Here is a 27,420-nt window from a genome sequence, read left to right as displayed (position 1 = left end):
AAATCTTCACTGATAAGAGTAATCTTTCTTTCTTGTTTCCCTTTCTACACACAGTAAAAAAAAAAACAAGGCTCTGCGTTTTTTTTTGTGCATGGTTAAAAACCAAACAAAATGATTGGTCTCCTCTGCAGAATATCAGAGAGCAGGTCTTTCAACAGGTCATTCATTTCATATTCAGACCATTTTATAGCAGCAGCTGTCATTTTGTCAGAGGAGAAAAGTGTTTCTAATGAAACTGACGAACCTGCTTTATGACAAGTCGATCAATGAATCATCCTTTTTTAAAACGTTTAATGTGTTTATGTGTCCAGTCTCAGTCCAAGAGTGAAGCGGGTTTGAAAATGTGCATCTCGATAACAATCACTACAATGTTCAAAATAAATACAACAAGATACTGCAGGCAACAATGAAAGAGAATCTTAATATTTTAAAACAAACATTTATATTTTGATGAAAATGCCTATTCCATATTTTAAAAAACCAGTATTTTGAAAAAGGGCCATCAAACTTTTTTTCAAGTGATTGATTATCAATAAAGGATGTAAGGTGAAAATGTTCTTATGTGCTTTGTTTCTTTTTTGTCAGTGATACAAATGATATACCATCTATGCATCCATCCATCTACAGCATCATAGTTTGAATTTTGGAGGATTTTGTTGGTTAATAAAAATCGTGTCAAAAAAATTGGCAACAGACTAAGCGCGGTCACGTTACGGCGTGACGTTTTTCAGCGAATTTATTATACGTGCGCGCCGGAACCTGTGTTGCGTTCAAGAGCTTCTTCCTAACTCAAACTTTGAAGAGTCCTGACCTAAATGTCTTCAACGCACTGTAAGTAGGCTTATTTAAATTAAAATAATAATAATAATAAAAAAAATAAACCGTCCTATCTGTGAACGACGTAAAAGGGCAGTTTGACACTAAATTCTCTATAGTCTTCATTGATAGACATCTTTTCAAGACCCTGCTTTTATTTTATTGAAAATAAAGTTGTTTGGTGCGTCTTTGCATTCAATGATTTTAAAAGAAAAAGAGTTCATTCAAAAAAGTCATGGTTAAAGTGCTGGACCAAAAGAAACATCAAAGATAGGGAAAGGTACTAAGTCTGCACACCAGAGGTTGCTCCAATAAATGTTTTGACTATTGTTTTCCATTCATTGGAGCAACTACTGTTGTGTAGACTTTGTAATTTTTCCTATCTTTGAGAGAAACCAAACATTATCTTTAAAAAAACAAAGCATTTATGTTCAGCTATGAAGATTAGTTGATTCTAATTAATGTAATTTAATGTCATGATTTATCACTACAGATTCACCTGTTAGAAAACATCATCGAGAGCTTCAGAAGGACTTGGCCATACAAGTCCTTTAATCCAACTCTGAAGGACACACATGGGCCTATTCTTAATACATTGCCTTATTTTTCTCAATGTTTTATTTTTAAAAAGTCTAAATCAGGGGTCTCCAACTTGTCTTTATCTGAGAGATACTTTGACAAGATGAAAGTGGCCAAGAGCTGCTGGCAATACATTTCTTGTGTTTATTTATTTCGCACACATCAGCTGAATTAAGAGACTTTGCATACATGTGAAATTTAAATAAACCAATGATTATCAATAATCTTAAATTCACATCAAAGTCCAAGAAAAATATCAATATCAAAGAAAACATGACTACTTTACACTTGTTTTCATGGGCCAAATATATGAAGAGTGGGAAGAGGTGCATTTACTGTCCTTGGATTTCTTTAAAACTTTTTTAAACAGTCAGTAAACCTACAGGCGAGCTACTGAATACCTGCTCCCGAGTTACCTGTTGGAGAACCCTGGTCAAAAATGTTGTGTCCCAACTTTCTTGTGTCACGAGAATATCAAATGTTCCCACAGCACATGAAGGGAGCAAAGAAGGCGCGCTCCCTGTACTGGAGAGATCTGTCAGAGCACCCACTCAGGTAGCGGGACACTGAACGCATCAGTACCTGACCCGCTCGCTTTATTATCCTTTATCGTTTGACTGAAAACAACATTATATATATATTTTTTTAAATAATACTACTCGTCGTTATTAGTTGTTTAAGTTTAAAAACGGTTCACTTCTCAGCAGCACTCTGCCATGATGTTCGGGGAAGCTAGCTGTCGTTAGCCGTGAGAGCTAGCGTTCATCAGCCCTCTGTTGAGGGAGAAAGTAGAGGAGTCATTCAGTCGTGTGTGTGTGAGAGAGGGGAGTAAACTGGATTAAACATGGAGAAAAGTAGCCGTTTTCTAGAGCTGTTCCAGTATCTCCAAGACCCACACCTTGTCGCCCGCTTTCAGCGCATTTGTGGGGTACACGGGACTTTTTCCAGAACCGTCGACAGCGGCAGCAAGGAAGCAGACCGGACTCATCGGCACAACAACGGGGCTTGCCATCCTCACAGCACGGGGGGGCACGACACTGAAAACACGGTCGACATTGGAGCTGGAGAAGGAGAGAAAGTGCAAACGACTGTAGGAGGGGTTCGGAAAAGGATTACTGATCCTAATGTGGTGAAAAACCCCGAGGAGGAGAAGGATGGTGAAAGTGCGCCTCAAAAAAACGGGGCGGTCGTGTCTGCAGCGACAGCCGGGGGAGAGACGGGTCGGATTGTAGCCGGGACCGAGGAGACGATGGTTGGGAAAGGCAGCAGAGACCCGGGTCCCCCAGGAAGCAGCACTGTGAAACCTCTCCGTAAAAACTCCCTGACGGGCGACGCCGGGCAGGAGTTCCTAATCCAGAACCGGTTCTTTTACTACATGTTCACTTTCGGAACCGAGCTGGGCAACGAGCTGTTCTACATCACCTTTTTCCCCTTCATCATGTGGAACATGGACGCCTTTGTGAGCAGGAGGTTGATCATGGTATGGGTGTGGGTTATGTACCTAGGTCAGTGCACCAAGGATGTGATCGGCTGGTCTCGACCCGCTTCACCTCCTGTGGTTAAAGTGGAGATGTTTTACAACTCAGAGTACAGCATGCCCTCCACCCACGCCATGTCGGGCACTGCCATCCCCTTCTCCCTCTTCTTCTTGACCTACGGCCGCTGGGAGGTACAGTGAATTCATCTTACTTTACTGTTTGAGTGTTGAAAAGTAACTCAAATCTCTCTTACAGCTGCTGGAGGAAAAAAAGGTTCAATTGAAAAAGTGGCATGATGAGCTACTTCCTCTTGTGTCTTAGACGGTTCCCCTTTTGTTGTTGCATCACATCATGTTCCTGCTTAGAATCAGTGGCAAGTAATAAAAATGAATCCATGGGAGCTAAACACTCACCTACTGTTACTTTTTTTTGCCTTTTGACAATGGCAGTCTCATAGGACACTTTTATTACATATCTTTAAAAAAAAGCCTGCCAGCCTATTTATCAGGAATCATACCTGTGTAAAGCTCCTAATATCATTTTTAAATAATGCTTAGAGAAAAATAACAACATGTATAGAAGCTTTTGGTTGCTTAATTCAGTCCCTCAGATCTTTAGAAACACCTCTGAGTAGACCACATACATCTGTCACAGAAACATCCCAAACCACAGCCACCTAAAGCTCAACAACAATTCAAACAGGTTTAAATTAAATTAACTGCTTATTGCATTTAAGAATAATCTAAGTCACTGTAAAGTAGTATTATTTGCGTTTCTCTTAATGTAGCCAACTGCAATGATGTGATCTTGACGTCGACTTTAAGTTCATTAGGATTTATCAGGATCAATGCATTGTTTTCCAACAGACACTGAGCCAAACCTCTTTAACAGCACACTCAAAGCAGAAACGTGTCTGCAGGGTTCATTCAGATACGCTGACGTCGTCACAGTGATTGTCCAGCTCAGGCGCTTTAGTTTGCAGCACAAGGAGCAGACGATTAAAGGGCAGTCTGTGCCACAATTGTTTTCCAAAGAATGTGAAGTAACTTGTTCAAAGGAAGTTACCGTCTGACTGATGTAACACTTGTCATATTGGTGCAAAAATCAGTGTAGAAACTTTCTATTTTAATTACAAGTGAAATATTCACTAAATCAGTTGTAAACCCCCCCCGCCCCCAACACTACATTTACACAAGCGCATGACAAGTGCCAACTCTGAATACAGGATCACTGAGACTTTGCCCTATGAAGTCAGTCTTCTGATGCTGCTTCATTAACAATGAATGTGCGGTCGGCCAAGTGGATACAGTGACAGCAGCCATGGCAGCTGTACAGCTGTATGAGCACATTTGTTTACCTCTTGTGGAGTGAAATCAAACCCCGTGTGGACACAACACGACTGAAGGCACAGCCAACTTGACTGTTGGCCGGTCACATTACTATGTTTCATACAAAGCAGAGTAGGACGCTTTTTATAATGCAATATAGAATCTGAAGACCTGCCGTATAAACGCTACTTGGATTTACACGTGGTTTTAACACATCAGTAAGTCGTGGTTCTCTTCATAAACGGATGTGTTTGAAAACACTTCTACAGCGTTTTCTTTGACTTTGATCAGTGGTTAACATCTCATATTCAGCTTCTTTTCTCCAGCTTTGTTAAAATGAGTAAAATTCACTGCAGTGTCCCAAATCACTGGAATAACATGCACACAGGAATTTTGTTTGAACAAGCCGTTCTCAGTTGTTCTCGTTCTCCTCCTCGTCCCCATTGACTACGAAGGAACAACAATCCATTGTGTCCCACTCTGTTAAAGCCAACACCGTCTGTGTGTCGTCCACCTCCATTGTCTTTGTGTGCATCCACACAATGACGGAGCAGATCAGCGAGCTGCAGGAAGTCCATTGGATTCCCACAGAACTCTGAAACATGCTCAAACCCTTCAAAGTGACGCATGATCCAACATTCAGGTCATCGTTTGGTCTCCTGTGAATTGTGATGGGGGTTGTTTCACTCTTTTATGGGAAGATTGTTTTAAATAAATCAAAGTTAATTTAGGGTCTGTGTACAATGATGCCTGTTTTTATTTATTTATTCATTTTTATTTGTTTTTGTTTTTTGTTGCCCTGGCAGTGTCCTGAGTGCAGAAACGCCTTCAGTGTCAGCAGTTTTTTGTTGTTGTTGTTGTTGTTGTTGCTGCTCGCCCAACGCTCACAGTTAAAAAAAAAGTTCAACTTTTGGAACAGCGCTGCGCTCACTTCTCCCTCCACGACCAATCACAATCAAGACGGTGCCTAACTTAAATCAGTTTGGACAAAAACAACACAATCAGGCACAACTGCACAGCTCCGCTTTTCCCCCTATTGTACATTTTGTGTTTTTACATTCGATTCTATATATTTTTGATCTTGTTCTGTTTAAGTTCCCTGTCAGCTCGAGTACTGCTGTTTTATTATAACGTTGAACTATTTTAACTTTATTTCTTTGCTTGTTGTTTTTACGCATAAAAAGAAACAAACAATTCAAGTCCTCTGTATGTGTGCGAGTGTACCATCCTGATCCAGGTTTAGAGCTGCTGCTAATGCCAGGACTCCTCTGCTGCATTATTTGAATGTTTATTATTGGTGATATTTCTTTAAGTAAAAGCAACTGAGCGGAAATGGAGGTAAACTTTCGTAACCTAGCAACAATGAGCAGCGGAGGTGAGAAGCAGTCTGAAAAGGAGGTCGTGGGTGCTGCCAGTGCAAAAAAAGAAAAAGAAAAGAAAATCGGCTGAAGTGGACACAGGTCCTTAATTTGTTAAAGTATGTTGCCTTTCAGTAAAATAACTCAAACTAAGTCCAGTTTAGACACAGTAACAACAGAGGCTCGCAGGTTTTCTTTTTCTACATTTGAAGGCCAGTTGTGCTCAAGGAGCGTGCACTCATCGTTCTGGTTCCACAGATAACCTTGAGTCGTGCTCCTCGCTGCTACAGTCCTGTTAAAGCCCTTTTTGTGTTCCAGACGAAGTAACGTGATTTGTGAACACCCAGTGTGGCGTTGTGGGCGTGAGCAAAGAAGGACATTTGAAGCAAAGAGAAGCGTGGGATCCCTCTTTGTTGTTTGAATCCCAGCCAGTGAGAGCAGAGGTGGGATTGATTTAAGACACTCTACCTCCCTGTCTGTCTGCCATCGCTGATAAGAGCGCAGACCCCCCTGACACTGGAGTGTGTGAATCCAAGATAAGACTCGGGTCTCATTGTCGCTCACATTTTTCTGTACCCATCAACAACGGTTTGAGCACACGAGTAATGGAACATGCCGGGTATGTTTTCCGTAGTTGCCAAATTAAAACGGCCATATTTTCAGCATTTCCAACACAAAACAATCCCTACACAGAGCTGTACATTAGAAACGGCCGACCTGCTTGTGTTGGTTTGTCTCAGACATGCTCGGCTGTTATCACTTTGGAGCAGGTAAAAGTGCATGCACCATACATACATGCTAATGTGGCTGTAGTGAGGCACGTTACATGAAGAGGAGAAATAAGTTTTTGTTAATAGAAAGCTTTACACTGCAGCGCATGTACAAACACTGTCTGGCTTCTTATTCAACAGTGAAGTTAGTGCATGGGTTCGACCTGTTTGACTCAGTTATAGTTGGAAAATAAGGCAAATGTTTTCTTTATGGTGCTTCAAAGCAGACCCTATTGCTTTGGGACGATCCCCCTAACGTTCTCTGAAAATGTTTGTGATCTTAAAATTAAAGAGTTCAAAATATCCAAATAGTTTTGAGAGATGAGTGCAAACTGATATCTGGAGGAGGCCGGGTGTGTCCCTAACATCCCCTGCTGCTTGCCGTAGATGAGTGTGTGTTTGGGTTTGCATGGAGCCAGAGTCGGATGCTCCGCCTCCCATCCCATCCCATCCCACCCCATCCCAGCCTCAGCCCTTTCTCCAGATCAGACAATAACCAGAGCCAGATGTCTCCCTATGGAAGATACTGGTAAAGTAAGAGAGGAGTCAATGGACAGAGGAGCCTTTCAAAGTGGGAGAGAACGGGCAAGAGGGAAGGATGAGGAAGAGAAAAGATGACAGTAGATAATAAACTAGAGGAGATTTGGAAAAAAAAGAGACTAGAGGGAAAGCGACGTAGGAAACATAAAGAGGAGATAAGTGGTTAGTGGCAAGGAGAGAGGAGGTGATTTATACGGAAAAGTGTTGGAAGAAGTGGGATAAAAGAAGAAACAACAGTAAAGGGTGACGAGAGGGCTGCAAGGCACGATAAGATGAGACAACACGAAGAAGGAGCTGGAGAATAAAGTGATGCAGAGCTGACGACAAGAACAGGAGAAAGAAACTTCCAGACTGAAAAAAACAAAAACAAAACAGGCATCATTGTGTGATTTTTCTCCAGCGGAGCCAGAACAGAAAACATTATGGTAAACAGGCTTTGTGCGAGACTTCCTTCCCTATAGCACGACCAATACATGGGAGACGTGCAGCTTTTCCTGCAAGCATCAATGAGTTCAACAGTATGGGATTTCCTAACTCCAACCATGACTTTTTCATTGTGCTTTTATGGAAACTGCAGATTAATATCAAGTCTGCTCCTCTGTTGCATTCAAAAGAAGGAAATAATGTTTAGTTTTGTTTCAGGAGCTGCAGCGTTGTTTTTCTTTGTGTGAAACGAGCTGTACGCTACAAGTAAGTTACAAAGTAGAGTTCAAGACAAACTGCAAACTAACCAGTGTGGTTACGAAATGTTTAGCGCAGTGATAAAAGTTATAAAGGCTAAAACACTTTACGTGATTTGAAACAACACACTCACTTTGATTTAGCTCGTGTGCCAACCAGTTTCTGTTAATCCCTCCTGGATTAAACAAAGGCAGCGGTGTGAGTGCAAGGGTGCATTCAAATGAGGAAATCCTTACGTGCCTAAACACGCTTCCCCTCCGCTGAAGTCCAGTTTGTTTGACTAGTGTGACTGTTCAGATCCGGGCTAGAAGTCGTTGGCTCTGGAGGTCTGCTTCAGCACGGTACAGTTCATGCACGAGCAAATCCCCGAGTGTTAAGGCTGTGTCTGACTACAATGACAACCGGTAGATGTTTTTTTTTTTGTGGTTTTTTTTGAGTGTGCACACTGCTCTGACACTAACAGTCAAAGAGCAGTGTGTAGAGAACCACAAGCCACACAAAAAAACACACCATGTCCATAAAACCTTGCATGAGGCGACTGCCGCAGCACCACAGCGGTCACAGGCGCAGGGCCAAAGCGAGCATGCAAACACGGCCGTGGGAGCCGCTGACACCAGATGAGTGTGACCACGGACAGAGGACGCCGGGCGGACAACATGTCTGCACATGGCGTCTCAGTCCTCCCCTCTCCCCGTCTCTCTCCCATCAGACATGAAACAATCTTTCCTTAAACACAGCGTTGGTCTGAGCATGTCTAGCAGACGGTGTGTGTCTGACCCAGCTTCAAAGCTGATCCACACACCGAAAGATGGCTGTTTCTCAATCTAAAGCTCGCTCTGCGCTGACCTCCTTTTCCAAACAGTTATAATTGACACTTTGAAGCAGAGCCTGCCGGTTAGACGAACACCTCGAGGAGAGTCTTAAAGGAGCGCTGACTCGAGCCAGACAGCCCCAATTCAATATAGCTGCAGTTTGAGATCAAATACTATGTTAAAGACGTTTGCCTTCTCCTGTCTGATGTCAAGGAATCATTCAACCTCGTCCACAAACATCTTTTTAAAAAAAGAAGAAAGTTCAGGATCGAAGTCTGTAATTATGCACTTGTGTGTGTTTGAAGCACATGTAGGTTAAGGTTTGGTTTCCTACCCCTCAGACAGATTGCATCTTAGGCCATGTGCTCATTCACGGGTCTCAGCGCTGTCCTTTGCAGTTTGCACTGACCAGAGAAATAATCTTACTCACATGAGGGGAGAAGAAGCTGACTTTGGACACGTTAAGCTGCGGCTTTTCTTTCGCTCCCTTTTCTTCCCGCTACAAGCCGAGCAGCTCTGATAAGAGAAGAGCGGAATGGCTGAAAGATTTATGAGGGCAGATAATCATGTCCAGAACACACAATCATGTTATCGTGTCGTTATTGTTATCTTAATGAAACACAGTTAAAATTGCAGGGCTGTGATATATTCCATTAAATGCATGATAAATGTTTAGCGTCGGGGTCACTCAGTGCAGATCAGAAGGAGACGAGTGCAGCTGTAATATTTCACAAGTGATTGAGCGCTCTGCAGAAAGTAAAGGATGGTTGGAGGAGACACAATAAAATGTCCGATAACGAAGAAACTTTGGACTTTATCTCTCTAGAGAAAGACCAAAAAGGTTATCACACACTGAAATGGTGATTAGTTAGTTAGTGATCTATTTTTTAGCCTTTCTTCCCATGTTAACTGTTTTTGCACCAAGAAAAAATCCTGCTAAATGTACTTGGCAATAAAAAAAAAAGATTCTGATTCTGAAATTCTTCAAACTGTACGTCTGCCTCACTAGTGAAATGTCGGCGGTGCTCTTCGTTGTGCTGAACCTTTTTCTCCCTCGTCCTCCTCAGTATCCTTTCTCGCTGGGCTTCAGCTTGGCTCTCTGCTGGTGTCTGCTGGTCTGTGTGAGCCGACTCTACATGGGGATGCACTCTGTCCTGGTAAGTCCACGCACGCACGCACACACGCACATACACACACATACACACGTACTGCCAGGTTCTCCACCCTCAGTGGCGGTTTGGTCTCATTCTGTTTAAACTTGATAGCTGACATGTGAGAAACCGTATCAGACTCATTGACACCTCAGCTCCAGAACTGCCTGAGGGTCATGTTCTTGTGTCTATAACTTCAACACCTGCAGAAGAGGAAAAGAAACAACCCTAAATAATAACAACAAAAAACAGTTTCTTTACGTGTAAAGAGTTAGTGGAGAGTATTTGGGGACTTTAATTTGTTTGGCGTGATTAACAGGCTGGGTGTGAAACAGGAAACCTTTTCCACTCATTGAAGCAGGCACTGGAATCTGAACTTTAGCCTCCAAACAATAGTTTTTCCTGCTTTAGAATTAGAAATGTGAAGAAAACAACTGAAGTGTACAAACATGTGCCAGGTGTCCTCTTCTCATTGACAGCCAGCTGGGCTTGTTTTTACCTGGAGACTGATGAGCTCTGTGTCTGTCTTAAAAGTGTTTCAGCTCGGCCCTGAAATATCTTTCATATTTTACTTTACACTTTTGCAAGTGCTGTTTTTATTTGGCATTATAATCTACATAGAAAACATGTTTAATCAGGCTTGTGATTTTTTCAAATGTGCTAATATGGTGAAAGAACCAATTTAGAGGAACTTTTCTTTTTCAAGAGAGCCCATTGAAAGTGTCTCTTAAGGCATACTGTTTATGTTGATGCTTTTCAGTTCGAGTCTCCCCGACTTCTATCCGTAACACATAGCTAGAGCCATGTGCATCATTCCCTCCACATGCCCAGGCCTGTTTCTGTTCCTACTTGATACAGATTTACCTTGTTAAGAAAAGAAGCAGCACACATTTCATTAGAGAGCGGTTGAGACGTTTTCACGGCCTGCAAAAACTTGTTTTTCTGCACCTTTCTGTCCGCTGCTCTCGCATTAGCAGATTGTCTTGCTGATAGCATGGCTTTGGCTCGATGTGTTCACTGTTGTACAACACAGGTACAGTCATGAAAAGCATCGTCTAACACCTCATGGTAGGCCTGTAAACCACTGGGGCCCCAAAGAAGCAAACACCAACAACAAAAGAGTACAAGACAAACGTTTAGAACATGCAGCAGACATGGAGTCATTTGGTCAAATAATAGTTGTTGTCTTTTTGTTAGTTCTTTTTATTTTTTATGTTTTTTTACTCAGAGTGTAAAAAAAAAAAACAATATGGAAAATAAGAGTTTTAAGAGGCAGACATTTCCTGGAATTCTGTAGAGAATATGTTTTAACTTTAGTCCAAATGTCGACTCGGACTCGACGATGAACTGGTATCAAGGTCGTTGTCATGTCTGTAAAATGATTTATTACATTACTCAACTCAAGATTTCATATCCTTGTGATTTTTGGGATCGAAAAAAAAAAAAGGATATGTTGACTTTAAAAAGCCAAAAGGTCAAGATGAAATAAGATTCATGCATTCATCATCATTTGATAAGTGACAGAAAGATGAAACAAGAGCACACAGTGTCCATACCATATCACAACGCTAATACAGACTTGATAACAAATCTTATTCCACCGTCTCCCACACTTTATACATCTCCCGCTCCAACGCTTCAAAAATATATATTGGCTCATTCATTATTTTTGGGACCTGGTCGGGTTGTTTCATTCACTGTTAAATGACCTCAGTCGTCCTGATGATGCACTTGTAGGGGCCCAATTTGTCTCTCGCCATGGCAACAGGCTCTTTGATCCCGGCGCTGTCAGATGGAGTGATGGATGTTAGTGTGGGAGCAGCAGACATTACAGTCCGCTGGCCGTCCTCCCAGACAAACTTTTGAAGGTTTCTTCCACATCAGAGACGTTCTCTAACAGCTTTTTGTGGCTGCCCGCAGGCTGTGTCGCGGTCATGATCTCCACCTCGCCAACCGCGCGCACACACACACTCACACACACACACACACACACACACACACACAGCTTTGTATCACTCTAAAACGTTCTGGCTTCCGCAGGTAAGAACAACAGAAACATCGTGCTTGTTTCCTTCTCTTCTAAAAACACAGCCCGACTGAGAAAACGAGAGTTCGTTCAGCAGTTAATGAGATTTACAACACGCGGTGAGTAAATGAAAGGATGCAGACCTGACTCATCCTGGTGAACATAGTGACAACTCCAGGGCACGCCTAGTTTTACCCTGGCATTTAACCAGAGTCAAGTTCATCCCAGCGCTGACAACACCACAAGTGTCAGAGTAAATCAGACATTAGTTTTATTGAGTGAGCCTCAGCGTTGCCTCAGAGGGAGTTGGTTACTCTGGTTGGTGTTTTTCTCGACGAATGATCTCTTACCTCATCTCATCCTCATCATCCTAATGAGGCATCTATGTCAGAGAGAGACTTCTTCCATTACAGGTGTCGAGGAAGGAAGAAGTCAGCAAAACTAGAAAACAAATTAACAGACAACACAGCCAAGATGGCTGCCCTCATTATGGTAAAAAAACCCCAACAACAACAAACAAAAACAAATCAAGGTTCATCACTTTGTTAACAATCAGCAAAGAGACGTTTAATTACAAAACCCCAGTGACTGTTAGGGACTGAACATACAGCAGTACATATTCTCAAAATAAACACATAAGCACTTAATACATGAAGACAACTTACATATTTTGAAAATCATTTAACTGAATATTCTGATGTTATTTTATTATTTGAGATTATGGTCAGTCATATTTCACCTTTTTTTTTTTTTTGTATCTTACGGCCTTTGCACCCTGAGTCAGTTTTCTTCATCCAAAATAGACGCGCATTAAACAATCCATACAACCCCTTGTTGTGTCTGTCATGTTTGTACACTGTGTGTGTGTGTGTCCACTTTAATGTGTCACAAGTTCAGTCTGCAGAAATGTTGTTGTCGACGTTCATTATTTGAGGATGTAGCATTGTCCAATGTAAAATACCTTTGGTTGCAGTCTGTGTTTGTTTACCAACAGCCAGGGAACTACAGTGTGTTCTCCACATGTTCTTCCTCTTCCTCCTCTTCCTCCTGGTCCCACAATCAAAGTCTGACTGTGACCACTGGTGGAAACATCCGGATTAAATCATCCGTCAGTAACCAGAAAAGTCCAGCTGTTTGTCCTCATGGGCTTCTTTTCTCGCACTGAGTCTCAAAAGGGATGTAAATAATACCTGTAGCCATAGTAACCGTTACGTATCAGTCATTTTTGGTTCACTGACCAGTGATGTCACTTAATTTATAAGATACAAATAATAAATCTCTCCTAAAGTGTCCACTTATGTCTTCTCAAAGACATCACATTTTCCCACTCTGGATTACATTGAATCCGTATCATCTCCCTCCAACACCTCAGTTAATCTATGGCACACCTGTAATGACTGAAATATTCCAAACCAAAGACACTTTACAGTCCACTGCCAGTGTTTTTAAGAGCAGGAACATCTAAATGTCTCGTCTTTGAGAGAAAAGAAAGATTCCTCTTTTATAACTTTCACTGCTCGACTTTAAACGGAGCCATGAGGACGGGCCTGTCACTTTAACTGAGCTTCAACTTTCAGCTCTCGTCTCTTTTCTTTATTTACAGGATTAAGTCACTTTTTGTTTCTGCAAGCCAGCCATGCCATACATTGTTATTTTCCAAGTTTTCACGATACCGGACTACCCGGAAACTTCCATGCAGGTTCATGTCAAAGGGATGGGACATATTTTCAAAAAATTCTTTTTTTTATTTTTTATTTTTTTTATAATTTCTAATCACAATTAATTGCTTAAAGAGCATATTGCAGGTTAAAAAATTTTTTTAATTAATATTTTATATAGTCTGTTAATGGCTGTAAAATAAGTAGGTTATTTTTTTAATATGTTCTACAACACATAAGTGCTCTAATTTAGAGGAGAAAGTGGCTGTTTTAGCATAGCCGTTTAGAACGTGCTTTTTTTTCAACAACGCGTCATATGACGTAACATGAGGGAGTCCCGTTCTCTGACTCTGCTTTGATCGGCTTTATGCGTCCGTGTATGAATGAATGAATGAAGCCTTTATTGCCCCTGGGGGAACTTGTCTTGCACCGAGAGCATCAAACACTTTACAAACAAACATTTAGAAGGCAGCACAAAAGAATTAAAGCACAAAAAAACAGGCTAAAACATGATTAAAGAGGAGTAATGATACGTGGTAGTGAGTGAGAACAGACAGGATGCCTCCCTGCTATAGTTTGTAACTTGAGCGGCGCACATTCAGGTGCACAGTGTAAGTGGCTTGATTATTCATAGTGTGTTTTGGTGAATTATTCTCACAACCTCAGAAACGATCGAACAGACACGTTGAATATTTCGGTATCAGACACAAAAACGTTTCCTTATTAATGATTTAAATCTCTGGCTGTTTAACATAAAATATTATATACGCAGACAGAAAGCGTTTAATGATTTGATCTGCTGGAATCCTCTGTATATTCTCTAGTGTGAGCGTAATAGACACCGGACAGTCTGTTTTAATATATGTAGTCATACGATTTATTATAAATCCAACTCTGTTACAAGAGAGCGCGTGTGTGTGTGTGTGTGCGCGCGCGCGCGTGTGTGTGTGTGTGTGTGTTTGTGTGTGTGCGCAGTGGGGAAAGACGGAACGCGCAGTTTGGAAACGAAACGAAACACAACCTTTACTTCTGTCGGTCCTTTATCCCATTAAAACTTTAAACTTTTTGTAGTAGCCTAATATATGTGCACGCATTAAACTGTGGAGTGTGTGTGTGTGTGTGTGTGTGTGTGTGTGTTTGTGTGTGCGCAGTGGGAAAAGACGGAACGCGCGGTTTGGAAACAAACAGAAACACAAGCTTTACGTCGGTCCTCTATCCAATTAAAACTTTAAACTTTTTGTAGTAGCCTAATATATGTGCACGCATTAAACTGTGGAGTGTGTGCGCTGTTGTGCATGTTTGTGTGGATTACGTGCGCCGTGATCCTGCACCATACACTGTATTTTCTATAACAACGTGAGCACTGGGCTGCATGAGGAATAAACAATTAAGACATGGTGCTGCATTTGCACAGGCCGTGTAATCGGGTTCTATGTCTGTCTGTCTGTCTCTCTCTCTCTCTCTCGCTCTCTCTCTCGCGCGCGCACAGCGCGGCACCGTAATACGTTGTACAGATTTGCCGTTTTTACAAGCAGCTCCCATACAATGTAAAGGTGAATGATCGTCACTTGCACCTTCTACAAATAGTTTTTTAATTGATTGAATGTGATTACAAACTTTACATATGCTGATGTGAACACAGCACTCGCCCATATATGGCGAGCTGACACCTGTCACTCAGCAGGACGCCTGCTCCGGGTCTCTCCTCACACCACAGCTTCACTTCTCTCCTGAGGCCGTTATTCCTTTAATCCTGCCTGTTTCTGCTCTCTATCACATTTAACAGGTTCAGAATAATAAGCCAGTGGACCATTATATGTAAAGGAATACATGTCTTCTTCCTCTTTATTGACGGGAGTGACACTCGGATCCATGATTTTCTATGTTAAACAGACGGGGATTCAGCGGGACTCCCTTATGTTACGTCACAGCCGAATGCGGAAGTAAAAAGCAAAGACGTGCGAAAACGTACTAAAACGTCTCCAGGAGACCCTGTGGGTTATTAATTTCAGAATTTCTTTAAAAACAGTATTGTTAACGTATTTTCCTATGATTAGTTAAGTTTTGTCTTTAACCTGCAATATGCTCTTTAATCTCATTTTAAATCACATGATTAAAATTGCATTATTTCCCATTTACAAAGGAAAATTGTTCCACTTTGCTTTTGAATATTTGTCCAGTCTTGAGACGAGAGTAGTGTACATGCTTTGGGAATACACCCCCGCTTTTATTTTGAAATTAAGTCCGGACCTTTTCCGAGATGGAAGGTGACGATATATAAACCTACCCATGGGAAAAATACAGTTTGATCTTGTCTTACTGATCCCTTCGTGCCTCGCTGAATTTAAAAAGACAAAAGGAAACTGACATTCTGTCACTGATTGGTCCTCAGACGTGGCCTCAGAGACATTAAAGGGGGAAACGTTGGTAGGAGTCAGTGAGGCGAACAGTGCTGCGTGTCTGAGTGGATGTACAGCTCCCACCGTGTGCCCTCTGTGCGCTTTAAAGGCCTCTCACGCTTTCACAACTCTGTAAAGCAACGTCAAACTACGAACTGGAACACAGACGTGACGCTGTGCTTGATTAAAATAAAAATGTAAACGTGTAACGACTGCTTCGCTTTGTAGCTGTGCAATGTCTAAAATCCCAAATTAGCCTTTAACAGTTTCCCTTTACAATGTAAGCACTGAGGTGGATGTTCATGTAACTATAACTGAATTAGTTCAACTCTAAATAATTCAGAACCTGGATATGAGAGTTCTGGAGTCAGATTCCAGTACACTTGAATGACTGATTTCTTGATGGGGTTTTTTTTGCGATGAACTGAGAAAATGCTATCCTTGAACAGCATAGATCCCCAATTCCCCCAGGAACAGCAACTTTATTGTTTTCTCTCAGCACCAGACGAGCTGCATTTGTTGAACAAAATCATCGTCTTGCATCGATACCTGAGAGCACTGTGGCTCCACTGACGCACGGCTCCTTCCCACCTGATGACACAGTCTGATGTCTGTTCTGAGGCCTCAAGGCTCCACAACCGTCGGCCCATGTGGGAACTGTTGTATTTCAGGGAGTGGAGCATGAACACATGGTGAGCCATTAGCGGTCTGCTCTGCTCTGCTCTGCCAGGCCTGCCGGGTACTTGACGTTGTTCTGGAAATCATCACGCCCAATGAAACGACTTCCTCCTCCTTTGTTCTGCAGGAAGAGCTCGGAGCAGAGAGCTGTTCTGCTCTGGTGTTTACATCTGCACGCCTTCTAGCTCCCCCTTAGTTAACTGTCATTAACTTTATTCATTAAAAGAGCCAGAAACATATTAACATGGAACAAGCTGGAATCAGAGAATGTGTCCTTTCAGAGTAAAATAAATAAACCCAAGCAACTTATCAAAACAGTGGGGTTTTAATTTATCAGTGAATGTTATAACTAATCAATAAACCAACTCAATTGTGAAAATAGCCACTGCAGCCCTTGTGATTAAGTTGATTACACATTAACGTCTTCAAAGAGAAGGTTAAAGATGGTTTAATGGATGCTGATAGCAGGATCCCTTAAGGCCTGAAGGATTTCAAAATAAAGTGCAGGGTTTGTTTTTTTACTTTGAGCTGATTTCCACGCGGCCACTCGTGCAGACGACACATTTCACTCGTTTTATTTACATCGTCGGGCACCAAAGATAAAAGACTTCAAGCACACAACTTGCACCTTGTTCTCTGAGCGCACCGTGCCAACCTCTCGTCCTCTCTGGGACTTGTTGAGATCAGGCCCGCTGATCTGTTTCAGAGCAGCTCCTTGTTGTGTCGGCGGAGGAGAAAATTACAGACAGCTGAAAGCTCCCTCTAAATGTGTGTGTGTTTATGTGTGTGTGTGTGTGTTCGTGTGTGTGTGTGTGTGTGTGTGTGTGTCATTTTAAGAGAGGGCTGAGAGCAGTTTGCAGTAGACAGAGCACCCATTCGCACCCTCGTCCTGGTATAAATTGCAGAGTCATTTTAAATTAGATTATCTCCCAAGTATGGAAGAGTTTAAAGCTAGGATCAAGGACTATTTAACTTCTGCATGCACATGTTCTCTCTCTAAACGCAGCAGATGATTATACTGTAATGATGTGATTTGAACAGTTTTAGTTGTTTTTACGTTTGTTTTGTTGATGTTGAGGACCCCCTTGCAAAAGACATTCTGAATCTCAATGGGATTACTCCTGCTGCTTAAATAAAGGTTAATGAATAAATAAAATAAAAGAGGAGATGGACCACAGTGATTCTTTATCTCACTGCTGCTGAGCCTCCTTTGAATGTTGAGACAGTAAAACGTGTCCTTCCTGAACTTCCCTCATCCTTCAGTGGGGTTAATGACTGACTGTGAGATCTGCGCTAATACTCACCTAAACACAAATGGAAGCAGCAGAGTCGATATTCAAACTGTGACCTGACCTTGGTTTCATTCTTCGGTGGCCTCAGTAAGCTGCCAGCGCGGCCGAAAGCTTTTTGCAGCGTTTGTCAGGTGGAGGGAAGCTGCTGTAGATTTACAGTAACCGCCATTGATTTCTCCTCCAGAGAAAGTACACACTGATAAGACTTGTGTTATCAGACACTAAAGTTAAGTAAATACTTTACACTCCCATGTCCGCCTGATGAGGGTTGATTTACACTCTCTGCTGCTGTGAAAACACACTGCAGACAGCCTGTTAAACACACTTCTCAACATCGTTATAAACCACAGTTCACAGATCTTTAACTTGGTATACGTAGTTTATCTGTTGATATAGAATTGTTTGTATAGTATCGCTGTTGGGGCTGAAGAAGTGTGAATGCAGGCCTGCGGGGGAGACAGTTGTGCTTCGGCACGGTACGAGCTAACTCAGCCTCAACTGCAAACACAGTACGTTGGAAATGTTTCTTTACCCAAAGTTGTTTTGTTTGGATTCTGTTCAACAGTACAAGTAAGAACTCAATACTGAGTGCAGAGGCTGCATTTTTGTCACTCTGGTATCCAAACAACTATTAAAGATGAAAATGATTTGGCGTCACATCTTCTCATCGTCCAGAGTCCTGAAAAAAAGGATGCTTTGAAAATGTACTTTTTGACACAATGTGATCTTTTTGATATACTTTGGACTATGTGGCTGATATATTATAATAATAAATATATAAATATGTAATGTCTGCACACAATAGTTTTTTTCATTTGAGCCTGTGACCTGGAATAATGTTCATTGTGAAGATTGGTCATGTGACCAGTCATATTTCACACACCTGTGTGTGTGTGTGTATACGTGTGTGCGCTGTGATTGTGCCGGGCCGACGTGACGAAGCTGCAGGTGATCAAAGCAGTAAAGTCATTTTCAGTGTGACACACATCATTGATTTATTTTTCATGGTTTCACCTGCAGCTGTGCTCCGTTTGTCAACTCGATTAAATATTGACAAGTTTATTTTTCTTTGAAAAAGGAGTGTGTGACTTTCAGACTATAATTCGTTGTGATTAAGAAGGAAATGCGGGCTGCCCTTCTTTGAACATTTGATAAATAATGAAGTTATTGTTTGAAATGTGTGTATGTTTGAAATACAAAGAACATTTTTAGAAAGCAGTGTATTGCTGTTTATCGTTGAGTCCTCTTCAGAAAGAGTTGTAATGTGAGGTTTATTTTTTTATTTTTTTATTTCTGGCTTTAAAGTCTAAGAGGCCGAATCCACTCATACAGAGAAGTGTAACTGCAGGAAGCCAACTGTCCGTTTGCTGCTCGGGTCAATAAACAAACGGCCACGATGACCTTTGTGTTGGAGTCGACAGTTCACCGCCATGCTGAGAGTTGCTGATTTCCTGTTTCCTGTGAACCCTCCCTCCATCCATCAGCAAGAAAATGCAAACATCCTTATCTGATGAATGTGGTTCATTATTCAAACGCAACATCCAGGAAACTTTGTCACGTTTTGATTTAAGATTTTTGGATCGTACTTGAACTCCACTAAATGAACTTGAACTACAATAAATGCCTGTTTAGAGACTACAAGTTTACATCCAAATTACTTGATGTAATTGTTCCAAAAACATGAAAACAATGCAACAGTCTGCTCCGAAACATGACGTTGATCTCTGAGATTCAGTAACATCGCTCTTCTGTTTCTGTGTTTGTGTTTCCTCCAGGACGTCATCGTGGGCTTCCTGTACAGCGTCCTGATCCTGCTCTTCTTCCTGCCGGCGCTCGACACGATCGACGGCTTCAACCTGACCTGCCGCTACGCCCCGCTCATCATCATCACCCTCCACCTCGGCCTGGGCCTCTTCTCCTTCACCCTGGACACCTGGAGCACCTCTCGAGGAGACACCGCTCAGATCCTGGGCACGGGCGCCGGCGTGGCTCTGGCCTCTCACGTCAACCACCTCCTGGGTCTAATGCCTGACCCCACGCCAGACCAGCTCCCCTTCACCATGCCCGCCCTCAGCGCCGGCTTGGTGGGCGCGGCCTTGGTGCGAACCTTCCTGGGCGTGCTGGTTCTGGTCGCCACTCGGGCGCTGATGAAGGCCATCACAATCCCACTGGTGTGCCGGGTGTTCAGGGTGCCGTGCGACGACGTCAGGAAGGCCAGGCAGCACATGGAGGTGGAGCTGCCCTACCGATACATCGTCTACGGGGCGGTTGGCTTCAACGTGCTCTTCCTCGTCCCGCTGCTCTTCAGCTGCATGCAGCTGTCCTGATTGGATGTCAGTTCCCTTCCAGCTGTCTTTAGATCCGATACAATCCTTTGCTCCTTAAGTTGGAGCTGAAGGGAAGTAAAACCTTCAACTTTTATCTGAATGCTGGCATGTTCATGAGTCTTTGTATTTCCCCCATCGCTGCTCCAGCTTGGGAACAATGAACCAGGTGAAGCTTTCCTCTCTTCACCCTCAAGGATGGGATGTGTGCTAAATCTAGCCCCGACTGTTATCAGCTCCACCTGTGTCGTGTCCTTTCATTAGTTATGATGAACGATTCAGCCGCTCCTCGTGATCCTGAGCCTTACGTCAACTCTGCCAGCTTCACCTTAAAGAGCGAAGCATTCTCAACAGTCGCCTCTGACAGACTGAGAGTGCCACCGAGTGCTACTGACAAGCCTTTTTTTTTTTCCCCTTGCCCATTAACATTTGTATTCATGCCGCTATTAAGAGTCCAGACAAAGAACCACACAAGTTTATTTTTGAAGCACTTCGGTTTAGATACGAGCGAATCAGCTAAGTTTTTTGAATTATTTTCATCATCCATTTATCTGATGTCACAACAACTAACATCTGTTATGTTGTGTTCAGTCCAACCAGCAGTCCAAAACCAAAAGATTTGTCGGGGGGGAAGTTGCATCAAATTGATTGTTAGAAAGTTGAAGACTCGATCAATCAACTTGTTTTAACTCCAGTTCAGTTTTACACTTTGTGTGGAAGCCTCATCTCACCTCTTTAAGCAATAAGATTTGTGATTATTTTTTTTTTCCTTTTTCTTTGGACTCCTTGTGGAAAAGGAGCCCCTGTGATTTTAGCCCATGGACTTTGATGGAAACGGACCAACACGAGTCAGGAATAAGAGTCAGGTAATTATCTAATCGTTGATAACCCGTGCACAGTATTTTCTTAAAGGGCTCTCACCACTCAGTCTGCTCTGTTCACTTTTTTTTTTTTTTATTCAGACAAGTTATCGTTTGTTCACTACTCTGAGATTGATTGGTATTCCTGCGAGTAATCAATGACTTGGCACATACTGTGGAGGATCCAAAAGGAAGGAAGAAAGGAAGCATCACTTTGTTTGGGAAATGCACAGAGAAGTTTTTAATTGTTTTTTTGAAGTGTGAAAGATTGTCAGGGTGACTGAGGTCTATTTGCTTGGCTCAATTTTTATTTTTTGTTTTTTTTGTTTAACTAAACACTGTAAGCTTCCTGTTCGAGATGATCTGGAAGGCATTCTCCCTCGCGCTGTGCAGAGGACAGTCTCGTGTCTGCAGGAGGGAGGCGCAGATAACGCTGCTCTCAGGAGGGGATGTGTGTAGAGCGATGGGGAGGAGGTCAGGGTGAGGAGGAGGAGGATACTTTGTAGCGTTTTGATTTTGGTCTTAGATTTCAGAATGATGTTGACACTTTAAAAAAAGAAGAAGAAAGAAAGAAGCTGAAATGTTCTGAGAAAAAAGGCTTTGACTGTCTGTGACACTTGGGGGGGGAAAAAAACGACTACTCGAAGAAGGTTCAAATGTGGAGAAAATGTGATATGTGAATATTGTCGCACAAAGCAAAGTGCAGTCAGCCTTCAGGTCTCACGTCATCATCATCCGACGCAGACAGGATTTCTTCTGTCTTGAAACACTACATGATACCATCTTAAAACATCCTGAAATACTGTCAAATTCATTCCGAAACATTTGACCTGATTTTCTCTGAATCTTTCCTCTTGATCTGGACTTTTTGCCCTCAACATTTTTTATTCTTACAATTATTGTTTCATCATTGAAAAAGCCTTGTGTTGGATTGCAGCAGGAAGAAGCGAATGTTTTTTCTGAATGAACCTTTTCTGAATGAACACATTTTATCTATGGGCTGCTGTGTTCAGGTTCAATGACTGTCAACGACGACTGTATGACCAAGTGGGATATATTTTTTTTTTGGGGGGGGGGGGGGGGGTCTCAAACATTTCACTGTACAGTTGTCTTCATGATCCACTCTCTTTGAGGCAATAATGACTGAACATCTGGATGGAAACCAGATGATCCGTCACACATTCCTGCAGCAGTTGTGGGTGAAGTGCCTTGCTCAAGGGCAGTTTGTTCCACGTGCTGCTGTCTTATGAGCTTTCGCATCTGAACTGAAGGCCAACACAGTCAAAAAGAAACATTTCAGGCTTTTTGATTAACCTTAGCGAGGGCTCAGCTGGAGGCAGAGCGATACAAGCTGACTCGTATGATGATGATGATGATGATGATGATGATGATGATGATGACGATGTTGTATACGGTACTGTCTTTATAAGAATGCACTGTTCCCAGAATGCACTGTGTTCCCCCTGAGCTGGGCAGAGAGGGTGAAGTTGGGAACATAAAGTTACTTTTACTTTAGTAAAAGAACCTTATACTTCTTCCACCACTGACATTAATGATAGATAACGTTCTGTTGATTGGTTCATTGATTATTATCCTTTTGAAATGCTGATTTTATGGCACTATTGCATAAATATTAAAGGAGCAGTCTGTAAGCTATTTACTGATTTTACTATATGATCAGACAGCTCGGAACAATGCTGTATTTAAGTGCTGACTTTTCCAACAACAAAGCAGCAGCCAGTATTTTCTCCTATTAAGTTTTGATTCCGCCTCAACCTTTTTCTAATAAGCTCTGACCAGAAACGTGGTAAACATCGATGGGCAAGAACGCAGAACGATGCAAAGCTTCCGTGTCCACGACATGGCGTCCGAGTGCGTGCACATCGGCGCGGTGGGAGACCGCGTTCTCCAATGTTTTAAATTTGGACTGCAGTACACGTTTTGAACGCTGGGTGTCAGAGTTACGTATTGCTCCTTTAATTGGAAAAGCGCTTGTGAAACATTTTTCATACTTTTTTTTTTTGTTATTCATTAATCAACACTGACCAAGCTGTAAACCCAGAAATAATCAGAAATGAGACCTTCAGCGACCAAGATGATTTTTTCTATATCACGATTACATGACACAGGATGAGTTATTTTGTAATGTGTAAATATCTCCAGGACAAAAACCAAAAGTTCCTCACATGAGCTTTAAATTGTAGATTCTAAAATGGATTTCTGCACAACCTGCCAACATTTGACAAAACTCAGGAGACGACCTGCTTCCCCTGGGTGTTTGTCAGGCAGATTCCCCAGCCCAGCGTTTTTTCACTTCCTGTGGCCTTGTCTCTTCACATGTCTTTGTTTCTGTTTTTTATTGCGTTTTTTCCCCCTAAATGTTTCCTTTCTTTGCCAGTGGAACAGGAAGTGTGGCCTCTTCTGTTTGTGTTATTTGCTCAGCATTAACAAAAATCAACACTTAAACCTGTGGTGACGTCATGTGTGGGAAACGATCCAATAGATTTCAATAAGAGCAGAATCTTTCCTAAGACATGTCAGCGAAGTGTGGAGAGAATTTCAAACATTCAGGGTCGTTTGTTTGAATTATAATTCATACATTTACTGTTAAACCTGTTTTTACATTTACAAGTCTTTTTACAAAAATGGCAGAGAGCACATTTTTCCCCCCCAGCTGCTCACCTTTGTGATGCATGATAAGAGCATCGATGATAAACAGGAAAGAGTGTAAGTATTTCAACACGTGTTGGCTGTGGACTTGACATCCCAGCAGGAAGACGTTTCCTCGACAGATGGAGGAACGATCAGAGGAAAAAGATTGATAAATGAGATTAAAAAAAACAACTTCCTGAATGTGATTACGACCTATTGGTGCGTGTGAAAGTTAAACTGAAGTACACAGTGTTTTTGACCGAGCAGGAAGTTGGTGAGAAGACCACAGATGTTTAATTAAATTTCTTCAGATTAATACAGATATTAAACTCAAAGCAGAACAATTAAAAGTATTGAAAGACGTTGTAGCATCAATGATTCTTTTTTTAAGGTTTTATAGAAACATGTTTTCTTTTGTCATCCATATTTGGTACAGCTCCCTCTGAAAAAAAGTTTCCCATGATGTGGAGATGTCCTTTGGACATTTTTTTGTTAAATAATTTTTTAATTTTTTTAATACAATAATTCAGTTGGGAGAATCAGTCTTATTTTGCATGTCGCTCATCTATTCATTAAAGTTAAACAATGTATTTGGGAGAGTCAACAAGGATGTCATTGTATTTGTCTTCACTCTATCCTTCATTTGGTAGAAGCTCAGATTTTCTATTTACTTATTTTTCCATCCAAAAAAAATGCATTTCTATTATTCCCATTCTTTTGTGACGTAGAAACTCTACAAAGAGTGGATTTTTATTGTTAAGAATTTCAATTTTGACATCTGATCAGGTCCTTGAACTGCAAGGGTTAATAGCACCCTTAACCCGTGTTGTAGTGTCGTACCATCTTCTGAACATATTTATGAGACCAAGTTTTTGTTGATTGTTTCTCAGAAAACACTAGACATGGGAAAGAACGCCCGTTGTTTCTTTTGTTTGTTTTTTATTTCAATTTTGTCAGAAGAAACAAACACTGATGTAGCACCTTTTCTTGACACCCAAATGTCTTCTTAATTCACTAAACTATCAGGGAATGTGTAAGTGAGCATGTTAATCATCACCTCTCCAAACTGAAGATAGAAAAACGTCTCCTTTGACGCCCCAGCAGGCTTCTTCCTACATACTGTATATGAACATGGTTGGATTTTTTTTCTATCAAAAAAAAGAAAAAAAGTGAATCTCAGAGACTTTTATACAAAATGATTTCCTTCTTTGACCAAATGTAAAGTAGTTCAACTGTGTAGCTTGCAACTCAGTTAGCTGAAGTTTGCTCCACGTGTGCCTTTATCGTTCTTCAGGAAGATGATTTTACGTTCCATGGGTAAACTGTGGTCTGATTTTGCTTTTGAATTCCCGTCATTCTGTCCTGTTATGTTGCCTTTTTTTGCACTTTGTCGTTGCATTCATGTGGAGGGAATATGTCTCCTGGTGGATTATTTGTTTAAAATAAATTAGCTTTTAGCTTCCCACACTGCTGCTTGTTTATTACTGCCTTCACTCAAATTTATGTTGATTTCATCTGAATTAAAAAAATATTTGATTTTCACATTTTGTCACACTAGCATTTACTGACTTTTTGCATGAGAAAGTGTGTTAATGAGTCACAGAGTAATGTCCTAACTCAAATAAAAAGTGCATCTGTTTATCTATTTGTTCAAAGTTCTCAGTTCAGTAATTGTTTTAAACGGTTGCAATCTCATGTTTTAAGTTCAAGAAACCTCTTTTTGACACAACTGTCAGGACTCTTAAAAAATGGGTGTCCTTCTGGAACCCCTTCATATTTCCACATAATTTATTGTAAACCACTTTGAATTGTTCAGTGGTGTCCTGATGTGAACATTTGAGGACATTTTATGCAGTTTCACTGTATTTTATATACCCAGATTGTTTTGTCTGATTTGATTCAAAATTAGGATGTATTTCTGTCTGATTGTGTGAAAGTAACTATAATAAAAAAAAACATGATAAATATAAAGTTTCCAGCTCAATTTGTTGTTTATCTTGATCTGCAGATGATGAGGTTAACGTGAGATGTTTGATATTTGCGATGCAAGAGGGGAACTGAAGTCCCAAAAAGTTAAAAAATAAATAAATCAGGAGCACCACAGGAAACGATCTGGAAATTTAAAAGAAACTGTTTAATATTATTCCTCAAACCTGGCGCTGTTTAATGTTAAATACGTAACAAAATGTATCTTGTGGACACAAGACTTGTGCAAATATCATTATTTTGTGCACACAAGATATTTTCATGCATGCAGGTCAACCACAGTACCCTGGGGGACTTTTTGGGGCGCCTATGCACCAAACCACTTAGTGATGTAAATTTCAGGCAAGGATCAATTTTGGTTCAAGTTTGGTGAGTTTTTGTTCTCATTAAAGCCCCACATATTCGTAGTGGCGAAGGAAAATAATAACGCCTTCATTTTCAAACGGGTCCTTGCTCCAAGGTCGATGCTCGAGACCTGAATACGCCACGTTATGGTGACCCTCACACAAGACACTGGAAGCAGATGAGGGCTGTGGATGCATATATACTGTACATATATACAGTATATATATATCCAATAAGATGTAAATATGTAGGCTACTTTTTGACTTTCCATTACTGCATTTACTTAGGAAATGGTATGGTCATATTGCTGGTTGCTATTCTGGCTAGGCTATAGAGTTTCTTTGAAGGTTTGATTGGTGAACTAACAGACCTCTAAACCATCTGGGACCAAACTCCAGCTGCATCAACTTAAACATTTTTTTTTTTTAAAGTCAGAGTCAAAGAATCACTTTGGTAAAGTTTATGACGTCATGACGTTTCAAGAGGTTAAATAAAACCTGGTTAACCTCCTCTAACGTCTAACAGAACATGTGAATGATTTTGTGTGTTATTTGGATCTGACTTTGACTTTTTTTTGTGTTTTTGTTTCTGCCCCTGCAGAACTCGTCTTCATGCACACAGATGGTGATGTGGTGATGTGGTGTGTCACAGAATGAACAGTTTTCCACGTCCATCTGCCAGAGCTGCCCGGCTGCTGCTGCAGCAGAGAGAGGAAAAACGCTGCAGCTGCAGGCCTCAACATAAAAGATATATCTCTTTGTTGTCTCTTCCTCCTCTTTTTCCTTTTCTGGCCGTGCTGCGTGTCTACAGAAAAGGAAGGCACACGGGACAACAGTTAAACTTCAGTGAATGTTTAATGGCAATGAGTCACAAGCTGAAATGAAAACACCTGCCGTCACTGAGGTCAAGGTTGACTTTATCTAAAGAAGTATGCTTTCATTTTTGCGACAAATCTTGCTCTGTTCTTTTGTTCCACATTTAAGTTATTTGAAATGCAAAGCAAGAGATTTGACCACCTCTTAAACTGATAGATGCAAGAGATGTGACCTAAGCTTGAATTAAGGTGTTTTTGTCCAGACTCTCTAAAGCTTCCTGTAAATATAAAGACATTCTAATGTCAGCAAAGGCAGGAGGATTATATGAAGTAGTTCTTCTCCAAAACAAAACTACAACAACAAAAGGTAATTAAAGCCTCCTCAAGAGTTTAGTAGAATAAGTATTGCAGATTTTCGTTTCTGTATTTGAGGACTTTTCTCATCCTCCAGCTGGCGTGAAATACTGAGGATTTGTTTAATTTGTTTCTGTGGGACTGAACTGTACCACCTCAGATTTGGGTCAACTGGAAAACTTCAGTCGTGACAGTTTTTAATCCTCATTTACACAGAAAGCCGCTGCTGCCCCCTGCTGGACATGTGAGAAGCAACACTCGAACCCAACCCTTCACCAAAGTATTTAAAAAGAAGACGACAGAGCCTAAAGAAAAAAACAAAACTAAAAGGACATTTACCATTTAAAAAAAAAACGTAGGCCTATTTTCCTGTTTTGATACTAGGGGCACATTGCAGTCCTCCTATGTTTGCCTTTATAAAAAAAAAGTACAATACAAAATTAATACGTTTAAACTTTTCTCCTGGGAATGGTTACGGTTGGCAGGATAAACAATACTTGAATTTAAAATATGATTAAA

General features: G+C 41.3%; 1 protein-coding gene across 1 annotated transcript; it reads left to right on the top strand.

Moving 5' to 3' along the window:
- Nucleotides 1–1,900: 1,900 nt before the first annotated feature.
- sgpp1b (sphingosine-1-phosphate phosphatase 1b) lies at nucleotides 1,901–19,993 on the top strand. Its single transcript, XM_079370275.1, has 3 exons — nucleotides 1,901–3,064; nucleotides 9,430–9,519; nucleotides 19,342–19,993. Exons 1-3 carry the CDS (start codon nucleotides 2,240–2,242, stop codon nucleotides 19,891–19,893), a joined length of 1,467 nt encoding a protein of 488 aa, XP_079226401.1. The 5' UTR covers nucleotides 1,901–2,239; the 3' UTR covers nucleotides 19,894–19,993.
- The last annotated feature ends 7,427 nt before the right edge of the window (nucleotides 19,994–27,420 follow it).

This window comes from Symphodus melops, assembly GCF_947650265.1.
Source record: "Symphodus melops genome assembly, chromosome: 19".
NCBI classification, from domain to species: domain Eukaryota; kingdom Metazoa; phylum Chordata; class Actinopteri; order Labriformes; family Labridae; genus Symphodus; species Symphodus melops.
This window is presented reverse-complemented; position numbering and strand designations above follow the sequence as displayed.